Here is a 16,164-nt window from a genome sequence, read left to right as displayed (position 1 = left end):
TGTGTGCTATGCATCGCAGCACAAGTTTCAGACAACGGTACCTGGAACACAATCGCAATGTGAGTGTCTCCTCCCCCCTCTTAAAAAAAAAGCCCACATAGATAACTGTGGGGTTGTTTGTTTGTTTTTTACTTGAGATTTAAACAATGAGAATTTTATTGTCCAGGGCTGAATTAACGTACTGTGTATCCAAATGGATTCCCCACCTCCTTCCATTAAACATTACGCAAATCTGGGAAATGGCTTGTCATTTTAAGGTAGGAGCCAAAATAGATGTCTGAAATCAGATGGTTAGCTTTCTTTCATAGTGTATAGCAAGGAGCTTTCTATACAAAAAAATAAGGAACACTGACATCCTTTGAAACAATATCTAGCATGTAAAAGGTCCCAAGTTCATCTCTCTAAAGGACTGAGAAAGACCCATCTAAAAATTGTGGAGATGTATTGCTAATATCAAGTTAGATGGAATGATGGTCTAATCTTGGCAGCTCCCTAAGATGCTGGGATCTCCTATATCAGCCTTTGTCACCATGGAATCCATGATGGGAACTATAGTCTCATATGTATGTATGTACCGTATGTATAGAGAGAGGTGGGTGGGTGTGGCAGGTGTCCTACCCATTCTATAGCCAGGGTTCATGGTAAATTACAGGATAAGAATTCAGCGCCAGTGCAGTCCAAATTCTGCAGTCCAAATTATGTGCCTTTTTATAAATTGTGCAACCAGTGTTCATAATTTGCAAAACTCTACAATTTTTACTTTTTCCACCGCAAGGTGGTATTTCACTAAGTTACTCAGAGTAGACCTATTGAAAGTAATTGATATAAACAAATTAGGTTTATTGGTTTCTCCCCACTCCGCTACTCCAGTAGAGTTGTGGCAGCTGAACAGCTCTAGCTACAAACTGTAATTTTGTGGCTTTTACTATAATTCCCAAAGATGTGCTCTCATTGAAGGGGCAGGGCAAAATTGAACATTTTTCTGGAGTGTGACAAATATATTGGTTGTGTTTTGAATACATTTTATTAGGGCTTACAGAGAAAAATACAAAACTTAATATCAAATATTGTTGTTTTTTGCCCAGACTAACTAAGACTTGGTTCTAAATGCAATGGAAACAAAGGAGGGGAGGGAGGGAGGGAGGGAGAGAGAGAGAGAGAGAGAGAGAGAAATAGGGGTTAAAAAGAGAGAGGGAGAAATAAAATTCAGAAGGTAAGGGACTTCTCGTTCTTTGTCTGTCCACTATAATTAAACAATATTCACTTCATCCACTCCAATATAACACCCAACAAATGGATTGGCTGCAGAGGAGCAGCATGCTTTATGATGTCCTTTGGTTAGCAATATAGCACTGATGTAGCTGGGCTTTCATATAAAGCAGTATTCGGTAGGCAAAAAGCTGCAATACTTTTTGGCTTTGAAGCTTTTTAAAAAGCATGTGTTGGCTTATTTTACCATGTAGTATATAATAAACTTGATGAGCAGAATGCATACATGAACACCAAGAGAGTCCATGGACAATTTATGTGTGTTAAGTTATTCCCAAAGAACCCTATGATGCCATAAACAATAATATCATTGCCCTGGATTAATATGACATACTTAAAAATCTGGCGAGGGCCCAGTGTGTTCAAATTTGTCTTGGTGACTTGGTTGAGCCTCTGTGCCATCAGTTTGCTATCCTGCCCTACCTGTGGTGCAATTTCCTCAGTTTGTTTAGGCCAAAGTAAGTCCCATGGAACTTGATGGGACTGAGTCTCTATTAAGTGTGTGAAGGGTTGCAACTCTAATCTTCACATTGTCCTTCGCTGCCTTCATCCCCATTCCATAGCTGCTGCTGTGAGCTACTAAACAGCATTCAGAGGCTTGTCTGGAATCTGACCCTGCCAAGTAGGAATCTATGCAGTCCTCCTACACCTTCTGGCAGAGGAATTGCAGCACTGTAATAGAGACCAAGTTGTCGTAGATGAAGTGAGATAACAAACAGGGATCAGAAACTGGAAGGCAAACCCCACTGAAGGGTTAGGTCCTGCTTATGTAGCAGTACAGCTGACATTTCTGCCCTGCCTGATCCCTAGCGCAAAGTGTTGTCCCTAATAAAAATGTTGTCCGCCTCCATAAAAATGTTGCACTGTGCATGATGGTCTATCACATCACCCCTCCCAGTATAAACCTTCCTAGACCCACAACTGTGATCTCAGAAGTAGATAAGCAGGGCTGGTGCCAGCACATAGCATCCTTTGCCAAAGGATAAGGCCCACCGCCACTGGTACCACAGCCCCACCTGTCTTTCCACGTTAAATAGTCAAAGCTTACACCCAAAGAATCGTGGGAAGCATCATCTGTTAATGTTGTGGCAGATATTCATTTAGGAAAACATCAGGTTTTCTATTGGGAATAGTACCAGGAAGTCTAAAGGAAGAAGACAAGGCATTATATTTATATGCAACAGTAGCCACAAGGCTATTGACTGCGAAAAATTGGAAAAGTGATATTATACCGACAAAAACAGAGTGGCTTGGAGTACAGTGGTGCCTCGCAAGACGAAATTAATTCGTTCCGCGAGTTTTGTCGTCTTGCGATTTTTTTCGTCTTGCGAAGCACGGTGTCGGAAAAGTTTTGGAAAAGCTTCAAAAATCACCAAAGTCTTCAAAAACCTCAAAAAAGGCTACCACACCGCGTGCTATGAGTTGCTCCTCGAAGTCAAGTCGCAACTGTATTAACGATGTTAAGAAAAAGGAAACAAACTTGCAAGACGTTTCCGTCTTGCAAAGCAAGCCCATAGGGGAAATCGTCTTGCGAAGCAGCTCAAAAAACAAAAAACCCTGTCGTCTTGCGAGTTTTTTGTCTTGCGAGGCATTCGTCTTGCGAGGTACCACTGTATTACAATATATCCAAAACAATGGGAGAAATTGGAAGGATCTCAAAAGAGAAGATAGACAAAGACTGGAAGGTGTTTAAAGGATACTTGCAAAACTATACTGGAAAAATCAGAACTCCTATTAGAATAAACAAGCTCCATTATAAATACTGAAATAATAAATAAGATGGATAGCAATGTGTAACAGAAAAAGAAGCAGAAAATTGGTTTAAAAGTGTGTCAAAGAAAGTAATGGAAGTGGAAAGAAATTGCAATTGAGTAGATTGGAAGTTCAACACAAGGGTGGGGTGAGGGGTAAGGGATGGTGATGGGGAAAAGAAGTATCTGTGGAATTGAGTGGGTATGTATGAATATTTTTAAGGATTGTATGAAATGTATGTTTGTATATTTGTCACGTGTGTATTAATGCTGAATTATTTTAATAATAAAAATTAATTTTTAAAAAATGTTATGGCAGCTATTAGGAGACCTACATTCTCCCACAGAGCTACAGTTTTCAAAGTGGTTCCTTTCTTGGGGAACTCTGAAAGCTGTCGCTCTGTGAGAAGAATGGGCAATATGTGAGTGTCTCCTAATAACTCTCAGCACACTGAACGAACTACAGTTCCCAGGATTCTTGAAGTGGGGGAGTCAAGACTGTTTAAGACGGTTCTGCTTTAAACGTATAGAGAAGATGGAGCCCGGGTGTGATCTGGACCTCCCTTTATTCCCGCCCTCCAGGCCCATGGAATTGGGCTTGCCGCTACCACCATTTTTAATTTCCTCAAGTACCAAAGAGCTGAGCTAATAAGGCCCAGTGTTTTACCTACTTGTTTCTATTCGGAAAAGAACGTTTTGCACACTCACCTGGAAACATCTTTATTTATTAAAACATTTCTATACCGCCCCGAGCACATCAGTCTGGAAGCAATGCACAGCCAATTGTTTAACATACTGGGTGGTGCTGTGGATTAAACCACAGAGCCTAGGATTTGCCGATCAGAAGGTCGGCAGTTCGAATCATGCTGGCCACATGACCCAGAAGCTGTACGCTGGCTCCCTCGGCCAATAAAGCGAGATGAGCGCTACAACCCCAGAGTCGGTCACGACTGGACCTAATGGTCAGGGGTCCCTTTACCCACCTTTAAATCAATACAGATAAAAATGATAAAGCTAGTAACACAGGACAGAGTTGAAACATAACAGCCTGCTGGGAATAAAGATGAGGAGTGGTCTACAAACATAGGAACCTACTTTAGCACAGGTATGGGGAATCTTTGTCGCTCCCAATATTGCTCCTATCGTCCCTGGTTATATGCCATGTTTGTTGGGGCTGGTGGGAGTTGTAGTTCGGCAACATCTGGAGGGTCAAAGGTTCCCCAGCCTTGTTTTAGTGAGTCAACAATGATAGCACTTGCTTGAGCTGAAGAGAGGTGTTCTATAAAATCTTGCCACCCTAGAAAAGGCTCTACCCCCACCAAATTTGTTGACTACCAAGAATGCATTGTCCGCCAAACATAACAAGCAAATAGGGCAATAGAGGTGAAGGTGCTCCTTCGATACCCAGCTGGAAGAGGAAATGATTCTCAGAGTTAGTCCAGAGAGCAGCAGTGGGTCACAACATTCAGGGAGGTGGAAAAGAGACAGAGTTGCATGGCCACAACCTGCCCTGCCATCGTCTTGATTCTGTCTGGGAGCGCCACAAACATCCCGCTGTTTGGCACTATAAAGGCTAAATGGGTACCACTAGAAGGCAACATTGTAGTCAACATTGGTGAGAGCAGTGGTTAGAATGACCTTGGTTGGCCAAGTCACTATCTCCCTGCCTAAGCTACCTTGCAGGCTGGTTTCGAGGATAAACTGAGGAGGGGAGTACCATGTGTACTAGGAGATCCTTAAATGAGTGGGAATACATCACAAACCTTTGTGTCAGACTCTCCTCCCTTGCAATCTGTATAGCTGCTGGAGACTGTTGCACAGCCACAATAGAATCAGTGAGTCCTTTCTATGCCCCAGGAGGGTCTTTGAGAAGACGTTCTGGAGTACCATCATAGCCCTCCTTCTCATTCTTCACACATGCAATAGGCTGATAAGGATGTGTGATGTTTTAGACAATATCTCTTTCTTCTCTTGTCCAGCGGGATAGGACTGTATTCCTTCCCCTTGCTTCTGTGAAGAATTGAGAAAGTGTGGTTGAGTAGACAGTTCATGCTGGTGGTTTCTTCAGGAATAGAATGTGGTGAAGAAATTATTTATGGGAGGTGGTGCAGTTGGCGTCAGTACATAAGAAGTGTCTTGCTGGATCTGACCAAAGGTTAATCTTATCTAGCATTCTATTTCCAACATACCAGCCAGCTGCATTTGTAATCTGAGTACAATGGTGACTTTGTCACACGTGAACATTACCCAATCCATTCTGCTTTGCCACTATACCATAGAGACAGACTCTAATGTGGAAACATGCACGTGAATGGGTTATTTCAGACCAGTTTCTCCACCATTTAAATTTCCCCAGAGTGCTCTGGAACAATACTATGTTGGGGACCTTGTAAAAACTGAAACAGCAGTTCTGAAATCCTAATACGGGAGGACTAGAATACATCAGTACAGGTGAGATCTGCTGATTTTCTGGGGCATCAACAGTTGCTGCAAGGTGCTGGATGCTGATATCTGGCATAGTTCCAGTGCACACTCTTAACTTCTCCCATATAAGTGAAGAGTTTCCTATGGAGAAAGGTAAAGTGCTCCACTTTGGGACACATTGAAGCAAGTACAAAAACCACTTTCTGTTCCAGTCATGGAGAGGGGTGTGGGCAGGATCCTGAATAAGGGGGTACAGTGTGCCCATGAACAGATCCACAGCACTCTCTAAGGGTCCTTGCAATGTGAAAGCCATCCAGCAGTGCAGTTATGCAGTTTTAGATTCTCGACTTAATGACTTCGTACACATAGATACCATATTTTTTGCTCTATAAGACACACTTTTTCCCTTCTAAAAAGTAAGGGGAAATGTGTGTGTGTCTTATGGAGCGGATGCAGGCTGCGCAGCTATCCCAGAAGCCAGAACAGCAAGAGGGATTGCTGCTTTCACTGCACAGCGATTCTTCTTGCTGTTCTGGCTTCTGAGATTCATAATATTTTTTTGTTGTTTTCCTCCTCCAAAAACTAGGTGCATCTTGTGGTCTGGTGCATTTTATAGAGCAAAAAATACGGTACCTCTTTACCCTAGCCTTTGGCATCTGAGATTTATATTGTTAGGATCCATTCTATTCTTCTGATGGTTTTTTAAAAACTGACTTTAATGTTGTATTTTTATACTGTTGTAACCCTTCACAGGGATCTTTTTGTGGTCAAGGACAGGCAGGAAATCCAATAAACAATAACAGATGAAAATATGCATTACTTCGCCTAGTCCAAACTGTGTCAAGACATCCCTGTTGCATTTGGGGGACCCTCCTGCTCATTCAACCGAGTGGGGCTCTGGATTTCTGCCCTGACAGCACCACTGAAGCCCTTCTCTGTGCACACCATCTGCCCATCATAATGACAGACATTTTGCTGCCATATAATAAAAACAGAACCAGAAAGCACTACCCAGATTAGCTCTGAAGAACTGCATTGTTAACAAAGCCTGAATAACAGCCTTTACCAAAAAAAGAAGAAGTGACCTTTATGTGGGCATGTATTGCTGGAGCATAAAAGAGAACTGTACAATGGCCATTTTCATTGTAGCAATACATTTATTTTAAATACGATCAAGCAAATATCTTAAGAAAAATGTCACAGGCTATAACTTGACAGTCAACACCATTCGGAGTAGGATTCCTAACAAGCTGAACTGCATTCCAGATTTACAATCCTGATGGCCATTACAAAGAAGGCAGTTGTTTCAGGTCCTGCTTGTAGTGGGCATTTTTCACTGGATTCTCTGGGCAGACGGGTTCTCCCACATTTCTCAGAAGGAGAGCAGTGACTGGGTTTTTAAATAAGTTGTTTCTCAACAGAAGTACAACATGCACAAACATATTGTTGCAAGCCACCGCAATCTCAAAGTGGTGCGAGATTCCAGGGGTCCCTATCGGAAATGAGGCACAGCAGAGAATGTGGTGTCTTTAGGATATGTGGTTTATTTATACACATATACAACCTGAGCCTATGATGGAGGGGTTCATAGCATTAACTCCCATAGCTGCAGCCTTGAATTCAAGCAGAAATCAGCCATAGCGCACTCTCCATCTTTTCAGCCTGCAGCTTTCCCCCTCTAGGTCACATCACAGCAAACTCTGCTCTCAGACTCAATCGTTGTTCTAATTATCAAAAAGCTGGAGGATGGGACCCACCCTTTCATTATCTGGCACAGAGCCCCCTTTCCTTTGCTCTCTTATTAGCTTTTCACCCAGGCGATCACCTCAATTAAAGAAGATAGCCTGGCTTATATTTTAACCCTTGCTGAATCTAGGGATTAGAAGGCTTGATCAGATTTCAACACCCACTCATAACACTATGTTACAAAGAAATGAAAGGTGGATTGCAGAGGGATTTAGTTGTTTACTTTCAAAAGTTATGAAACCTTTACACACTGTTTATCTTCTTGATGATATCTTACCCTCCTGCATTTATTAATGAATCATGAAACTCTCCTTTTAAATTGCAGGGTTTTAAGCACGCTTGATCTGATCTGTTTAAAACCATATTTTGGATTCACTCATTTAATGCAGATGCTGGAAAAGATATGAAGGGGCAAAACATTAAAATTATTGTAGAATCATAGATTGCAGTCCTAACTACTAGAAAGTACATACTATTGGAGGAAGTGACATGAGTATTTGGGATTGAGCTGTGTGACACACATGCCCTTGGCTTCAATAGTTTCTCAACATAAATACAAAACCCTGTTGGGCAGAATGCTGATTTGTATTAACATAAAAGATGAAATAAACATTGGTAACAATGATCAAACATTAAACTAAATACTGAAGAAGAGGCTCAAAGGCTACTTTACTTCATTTATACGCACATTTATTTCCACCTTCAGCTGCCAAAAGGAAGAATTGTGCTTTCTCTTGTTCCTAATCTTCCCTAGCCCCCTGCCAAACCCAGAGGTAGTGTGGTGCTGTTCAGCCCAGCACTGACATCACTGTGATACTTCCACAGATCTCAACAATATGTTTAGATCTCTCTCTGTTGTAGATTTGATCTTGAGATTTGGGTCCAATTGGAACACAGAAAATGTGCAATGCGCTATGTCTGGTTGCATTATCAATTTGCAGCCCTGCTTAAGCTGTCCTGTTCCGTTTGCAGGTGATAGTTTTCAGAAACGTTGCAGTGATATGTTGCCTGTTGTATATATGTCACTTCCCCTGATCCTGCCATGGGCTCTGGTCAAACAGGTTTTGAAGCACTACAAAATGTACTAGACCTGTTTAGACTTTGAAAATCTCCAAGGAAGGTGCCTGGGGCTTCATTGCAGACTGCTCCTATGCATTACGTTCAATGAAAGTTGTCCCCAAGTAAGCAAGAGCCTCAGACAGCTTGTTGTTTGGCTAAAGAAAATGTTCATGCAGCCCTATCCTGTGCATGGTTACTTGAAGGTAAATCTCACTGTGATCAGTGGGGTTTATTCCCAGGGAAATGGGCACCAATCACAGCTTCACTGTTTGACAGAAATCTACCTCTAAGTTAAAACTCATTGTTTATTTTCTCATTTGTGCAGAAACAGGGAACCCATTATCCTTCAAATGTTGTGGACTCCAACTCCCATCAACCTAAGGTAGCACAGTTAAACCATCAGGGATTATGGGAACTGTAGTCCAGCAACATGGAGGACCACAGTCCTGCACTAGTGGATATGGGAACAACTATTCTCTCTTTTCTTGACACTGATAATTATTAGAAAGTTATCGACATGGCCCACTTTGTACAACTTGGTCAGGCTTTACTCTGTTGCCACTAAGGAAAAAATATTTTTGTCCACCTAGCTCTCATGGTTGCATGTGGAACAGCACCCTAGGTTGGTTTTATTTGTTCTTGCTTTAATGACTGATCTGTCCAGGGGTGGGGGTGTTAAGGTATGGGGGGTTATTTCTTTCCTTGTGTGTTTTCCCTTCATTGTGTTCTTTGTTCTGTGAAAACAGTAAAACTATTTTAAAAAAAAGAGAGACCTTCAAAAGGCAACTGGGTCCTGCTTCTGAACTTCTGATCACCAGCAGTGTTTTCCTAGTGAGGAAGGGAAATGCAACCACTGTGAATTTCACAGTTGTGTTGCAAGCATAACGAATTATTAAGTTTGAACTTGCAAGGTCATCTCACAATCCTATTGATGTGAGAATATCTCATCTCAAAAAGTAACAAACATACATATGTGTGCAATAACAGCACTCCTACATGCTTCTTAAGAAGTAACCCCTACTGTCTTCAATGAGGCTAAACCCCTAGTGTGTTTAGCAATGCAAGCAAAGTTAATTAAATTGTACAACACAGTACTTGAATAGGCAGTCACTCCATATGCTGTATTTAGAACACCGGCTTTTTTCTTTATATACAGTGGTACCTCAGGTTACATACGCTTCAGGTTACATACGCTTCAGGTTACACACTCTGCTAAACCAGAAATAGTACCTTGGGTTAAGAACTTTGCTTCAGGATGAGAACAGAAATTGTGCTCTGGCGGCGTGGTGGCAGCAGGAGGCCCCATTAGCTAAAGTGGTGCTTCAGGTTAAGAACAGTTTCAGGTTAAGTACGGACCTCCGAAACGAATTAAGTACTTAACCCGAGGTACCACTGTATATTATTAAATTTTTCTATTTTACATTTTAGAGTATTCATTTAAACAACCTTCAATCAATGACTTCCCTTCTTCTCTTTCCATGGTTCAATTTACACACCATAAATCCCTGCATATTTTACATAAACTAAACCATTCAGTATTCCATTATTACATCCATAAAAGCTTATCTACACGGTTGAATTTATCTTAATGCTGCCAGCGGTTTTAAATGTACATAATTTTCACCCATATATTCAATAAACATTTTCCCATCTTCTTTAAACCTGTGTTCTTCTTGTTCTCTTATTCTATATGTTAAATCTGCAAGCTGCACATAGTCCTTCAGTTTAAGTTGCCATTCTTCTTTAGTTGGGACCTCGCTCATTTTCCATTTTTGGGTTAATAAAACACGGGATGTGGTAGTGGCATACATAAATAATCTTTTTTGACACCTGGGAATTTCCATCTGAATTATCCCCAACAAAAAGGAATTTGGCTTTTTGGGACAGGTACTTTTAAACATTTTTTACAATTCATTATAAATTATTTCCCAGGACTCTTTTACCCTTTTACAAGTCCACCACATATGATAAAACATACCCTCAGTCTCATTTTATCTCCAGCACTTATCCAACTCAGACTTACACATTTTAGCAAGTCTACTTGGAATTAGATGCTATCTGTAAATCATTTTCAGATAAGTTCGCCTTCAAAGAATAATATGCTGTGAACTTCAAATCACTCTTCCAAAGTTTTCCCAGAGATTTAAATCTATATTATGTTCCATATCTACTTTTTCATTGTGTTTAGCATTGCAAGCAAAGTTAATTAAATTGCACAATACTTGAATAGGCAGTCACTCCATGTGCCGTATTTAGAACACCGGCTTTTTCCAGCTGTAGTTATGCCAATAGAACTGAATCAATGAACTGCCATGAGGAAATGATCACAGATAGTAAAGGGTATTTCTGCAATAACATTCCTTCCTTCTGGTATGGCAATTTGACTTCATGGTGTAGATCAGCCTTCCCCAACGATGTGCCCTCCTGTGTTTTGGACCACAATTCTTACTATACTTCACTAATGGCCATGCAGTGGTACCTCGGGTTACATACGCTTCAGGTTACATACGCTTCAGGTTACAGACAGAATAGTGCTTCAGGTTAAGAACTTTGCTTCAGGATGAGAACAGAAATTGTGCTCCGGAGGCGCAGCAGCAGCAGGAGGCCCCATTAGCTAAAGTGGTGCGTCAGGTTAAGTACGGTTTCAGGTTAAGAACGGACCTCCGGAACGAATGAAGTACTTAACCTGAGGTACCACTGTACTGACTTGGGCTGATGGGAACTGTAGTCCAAAACATTGGGGAGAAGAAGAAGAAGAGGAAGAAGAAGAAGAAGAGGAGGAGGAGGAGGAGGAGTTTGGATTTGATATCCCGCTTTATTGCTACCTGAAGGAGTCTCAAAGTGGCTAACATTCTCCTTTCCCTTCCTCCCCCACAACAAACACTCTGTGAGGTGAGTGAGGCTGAGAGACTTCAAAGAAGTGTGACTGGCCCAAGTTCACCCAGCAGCTGCATGCGGGGAAGCGAACCCAGTTCACCAGATTACGAGTCTACCGCTCTTAACCACTACATCTCATTGGCTCTCGGCCAGGTTGGGGGAAGATAGTATAGATTCACATTAGAAGTGCTTTCTAACCTTAACAAGTGTTCAGTGCCAGGTTTGGGGAGGCCCTTAGACAACGTGCTCTCAGTCTAAACCAGTATCAGCACCTGGCACCTTGGGGAAGCTGTCAAGATATCAGTGCCTTCTCAGGGCCCCCTGCTGATGCCTATCCTGTCCTGTCCTGTCCTGCCCTCCCCTTCCTTTTTCTGGCTCAGCACTCTAAGCAGTGAGAGACAACTGGATCTAGCCACCCTTTCAACTTTCCACTATGCCCCAATCCTGGCAGCCCATCTAGTTCGGCATCCTTTTCACAGTGACCAACCAGACGTTTCTGGGATGGCTGCAAGAAGGAACTGAGCGCAATAGCTTACACGGGTCAGCAAACGTTTTCAGCAGGGGGCCGATCCACTGTCCCTCAGACCTTATGGGGGGCCAGACTATATTTTTTGGGGGGAAATGAACGAATTCCTATGCCCCACAAATAACCCAGAGATGCATTTTAAATAAAAGGACACATTCTACTCATGTAAAAACACGCTGATTCCCGGACCATCCGTGGGCCAGACTGAGAAGACGATTGGGCCGGATCCAGCCCCTGGGCCTTAGTTTGCCTACCCATGGCTTAATACATACCACCTTCTGAGAGGGAGAACAAGATGCGTAGAGATTGCTACTCATTCTCATACCTCTCTCTCTCTCTCTGCTTGTTCCCTCACAGAAGGGAAGCAGTCACAAAGAGGGGGTGAAGGAAACTTCAGGGACTGACTATGCCCCCCATCCCAGGAGTGGGCTGAAGTTTGTAACCAAAAATACAACACTCTGAAAGAGTTGGTGCAGTGTGATGCTCAAAGTGAGAAAGTAAGCCCTTGGTTCAAATTTTGCCTGTCATAAATTCCTTAAGCAGCCTTCTTTCTTTCAGCCTCTACTCCTCTGGGCAACTGCTGCCGCCGCCCCTGGTCTCTGAGCTGCTCCCCACCCGAAAAAGAGAGGTGCTTCTTAGAAAATAAGAAGAACCCTCCTGGATCATTCCAAAGACCTATCTAGTCCCACATTCTGCTATCACATTGACCAACCTGATATCTATGGGAAGCCCATGAGGACCTAAGTGCAACAGCACAAGATGTAATAATTTCTAAAAGAATGTCAAAATACTATACAGTGGTACCTCCGGTTAAGTACTTAATTCGTTCCAGAGGTCTGTTCTTAACCTGAAACTGTTCTTAACCTGAAGCACCACTTTAGCTAATGGGGCCTCCTGCTGCTGCCACGCCTCCGGAGCACGATTTCTGTTCTCATCCTGAAGCAAAGTTCTTAACCCGAGGTACTATTTCTGGGTTAGCGGAGTCTGTAACCTGAAGCGTATGTAACCTGAGGTACCACTGTATTATAAATTGTAAACATTTAGGATTGTTAAACTGGTGCTCCTTTAGTATACAACCAGTGGGCTTTGGACTGCCTTGTGCTAGTCCCCAAGGCAAAGAAAATATAGATATTTAATATTTCAGACTTTATTTTGTAATATATAGATTCTACCCAAAGTGACAGTAAAAAGAGATGGTTTTGGTTTGTATGTTCCAACATTTAATCAGCAGCTAAGAAAAGCACTTTTACTAGCTATGATGTTTTCTAACTTGTTTTCAAATTCTTCAATTTGGTTGTGAACCATTAATCTAATAGGGAACATTCTGGTGTTAAAAGCATGGAATCGTGAGTTCAAATTCCAGCTTCAACAGATGGTTTTGACTATTCTTGTCTTCTTTAGACTTGATTTCCCACCTGAAAAACATTCTACATACTTACAAGCATCCACAGTCCATTTTTGTGGAAACATCTAAAGGTACGCAGTAAAATCAGCCTTTTTTAAAAAAAGGGTGTTGGAAATAATGTTGACTAGAACAACCAGTGGTTATATCTAGGTCAGCATGTAGCATCCTCACTCTCTGTGTCAGGATTATCTATATAGGATCAAAAATGCAACCTCTAATTGAGAGACATGATCAACAGGAGGTGACTCACTTTATAATTGCTACGTATGTTCATGTATACTTCCAATGAAGTATTTAGTCACTGTCACTAAACATGATATAAATTGTTAGGCTGTTGGTTTTTCACGCAAAGCTTGAGCACGTATGTGACTTTGCTTTTGAATAACAAGCCCATTACTGAGAGTATGTAAGTGATCTAGATCATTCCATACCATCTTTGATCTTAGTACAACCTGAAAAGATGTGTGTCTATAAACATAGGGTTTATAACCCTATAAATATAGGGTTTGTTGTCTTGACCCCATGGCCCTGGGTGAACAACCAGCAACCATTTGGATTAGGGTTGCCTCTGCTCAGATTTTATCTCTGAAATTATTTGTCCACATGAACTTCAGTTAAACTTTCCTCCAGCATTAAGGAAGCATTTAGGTCAGGGGGAGGCAAACTAAGGCCCAATCACCTTCTAAATCCGGCCAGCAGACAGTCCGGGAATCAGGGTGTTTTTACATGAGTAGAATGTGTCCTTTTATTTAAAATGTATCTCTGGGTTATTTGTTGGGCCTGCCTGGTGTTTTTACGTGAGTAGAATGTGTCCTTTTATTTAAAATGCATTTCTGGGTTATTTGTGGGACATAGGAATTTGTTCATCCCCCCCCCCCAAAAAAAAATAGACCGGCCCCACACAAGGCCTGAGGGACAGTGAACCAGCCCCCGCTGAAAAAATTTGCTGACTCCTGATTTAGATAGAGAGATTTCTAGAGACAGGCAAATGCAACAGGAGGAGGAGGATGGTAGTACAGTGGTGCCTCTGGATATGCACACCTCTTGTTGCGTATCCTCCGGGTTATGCATGCAGCAAACCCAGAAGTATTTTTCCAGGTTTCACCCTGCGTGCATGCGCAGAAGTGTTCTATCGTGCCGCGCGCATGCGCAGAACAGGCACCTCCGGTTGCAAATTCCTCGGGATCCGATCGGAGCTCCGGAACGGATCCCGTGCACAACCAGAGGTACCACTGTAAATTATTTTGTAGCAATACAATGCTTAGTGACATTTTATCATCCTATGTGAAAACTGGAAAAAAATTATGGCTCTAATGACCATTAGGAATGAATGACCCATTTGCCAATGCCACATTTAATAGTTAAAATAACACTAGATACCATTATGGCTGCAATAACTTGTCCAATGGCATTGGACATGAACATATAAAACGTTAAAACTAGATTAATCACTTGAATAAAGACATCTTACAGTGCAATCCTATACACATCTACTCAGAAGTAAGCCCACTGAGTTCAATGGGAATTACTCCCAGGAAACTAGGTACAGGATTGCAGCCTTGTTGCTTCAGTAGGACTTACTTCCAAGGAGGCATGGTTAGGTTTGTGCTGTGAGTTGAGCAACTAATTACTGTACTTTTCCATGTATAAGACTAGGGTTTTTTCCTAAAAAATAATTTCAAAAATTAGGGGGCGTCTTATACTCTGGGCCATCTCCCCCCATTTTCTTAAATCTGAGTCCCCCCAAAATAGGAGGCGTCTTATACATGGGGGCGTCTTATAGACGGAAAAATACGATATATGAGCTTCGATCATTTAATCAATTTTTGTAATTTTATATATACACAACAACTGGCATGAAGGAAAAACGCCTATTTATGGAAGAAACTGAGAAAGGGGTAAAAGTCAACCTCCCCCAAGTTTCACAGAGATATTTTATAAATACGGCATTAGGTTAAGTTCTGGTTAACTACAATAACATATTTGGGGGGTCATGTATACAAGTTATTTCTTTTGTTCTGTTCTCTTTTCTACTAATTTTTTTATTCTCTTTGTGTGTGTCTTCTCTTACTCTGCGCCCTTGTGATGTACTTTTGATTTTTTCAATAAAGAATATAAAATAAGTTTTGCAGATATACGCATGAAAACTGAAAACATACATACACAGATAAGCAAGCAAAGCCCTGACCTAAAAATGTGATGCTAAGCTCAAGTATAAAAGGCAAGCGTTTAAGCATAGTAGACACCATCCTAAAACCAAACCCTGCACCTTTATAGTTAAAAAACACACACCTAAATAAATAAATAAATCCTTTATACCCCGCCCACCTGGCTGGGTCTCCCCAGCCACTCTCAACACTCTTTTACTAGGCTGCAATCTTATTACATACTCACCGGGCGTAAATCCCATTGTGGGCCTTACACGTGAGTAAGCATGCATACGGGCGCACGGTACGTCGGAATGAACTGACACACAGCTCAAGGAAAGCTGGCACCCTGTCATGTAAAGTAAAGCCCCACTGTGGGCCTCACTCCCACAGTGAGGAGAGCCTATACGACTGCAGGCAAAAGCATAACACACCTAGATAGATGGACATATAAATAGATAAATTAAGAAAAGCCTAAGAAGAAGGCGCGGCCCTCCCTCTGATGAACTCCAGCTGGGCTCCAAACAAGCCTTACAGGCCCGGCGTTGCTGGGCAACGGCGGAGAAGATGGGAGGGGGGAGTTCCGAGCGCGGAGGAGGAGGACGCCGCCGCGTTTAAACCAACGCTTTTAAGCGCAGCGTGTCTCCCGTCGGCTTCCGTCCCAGATGCTCCATCCTCCTCCTCCTCCCCCGCCCCTCCCCTCCGTCGCCTCCATCTCAAGCCGTCGCTAGTGGCGTAGCCGGGTCTTGTTCGGGAGCCGCGTCAGCCGCCGCGGAGTCGCCTAGCTGCTCGCCGCGCCGGGTGGTGAGCGGGAAGCCGGTCCGTGAGGGGAGGGGAAGGGAGAAAGAAAGAGAGAGAGAGCCATGGGGGAAGAAGCGTCCCGCCTTCGCCGCTGAGAGAGGCGCCCGGGCCCGCTCTGCTCTGGCTGCTGGAGCCATGGACAAAGCCGTCGGCGGCCAG

At 42.5% G+C, this 16,164-nt stretch overlaps 1 protein-coding gene and 1 long non-coding RNA gene across 3 annotated transcripts in view; one reads left to right on the top strand and one right to left on the bottom strand.

Moving 5' to 3' along the window:
- The window catches only part of LOC128402052 (uncharacterized), a 20,572-nt gene extending 4,748 nt beyond the window's left edge, over nucleotides 1-15,824 (bottom strand). Inside the window, exons 1-2 of the long non-coding RNA XR_008327594.1 lie at nucleotides 15,452-15,824; nucleotides 4,784-5,030 (exon numbers count right to left, since the gene is read on the bottom strand). This is a non-coding gene — a long non-coding RNA (uncharacterized LOC128402052). The remainder of the gene's footprint in view (nucleotides 1-4,783; nucleotides 5,031-15,451) is intronic.
- SECISBP2L (SECIS binding protein 2 like) overlaps nucleotides 15,824-16,164 on the top strand; it is a 39,388-nt gene continuing 39,047 nt past the window's right edge. Inside the window, exon 1 of one of the 2 annotated variants that reach the window (XM_053365816.1) lies at nucleotides 15,824-16,164. In XM_053365816.1, the coding sequence (XP_053221791.1) occupies nucleotides 16,141-16,164 (24 nt within the window). In that variant the 5' untranslated portion in view covers nucleotides 15,824-16,140. The other variant, XM_053365815.1, reaches the window with a different exon arrangement.

This window comes from Podarcis raffonei, chromosome 14 (genome assembly GCF_027172205.1).
Source record: "Podarcis raffonei isolate rPodRaf1 chromosome 14, rPodRaf1.pri, whole genome shotgun sequence".
Lineage (NCBI taxonomy): Eukaryota > Metazoa > Chordata > Lepidosauria > Squamata > Lacertidae > Podarcis > Podarcis raffonei.
This window is presented reverse-complemented; position numbering and strand designations above follow the sequence as displayed.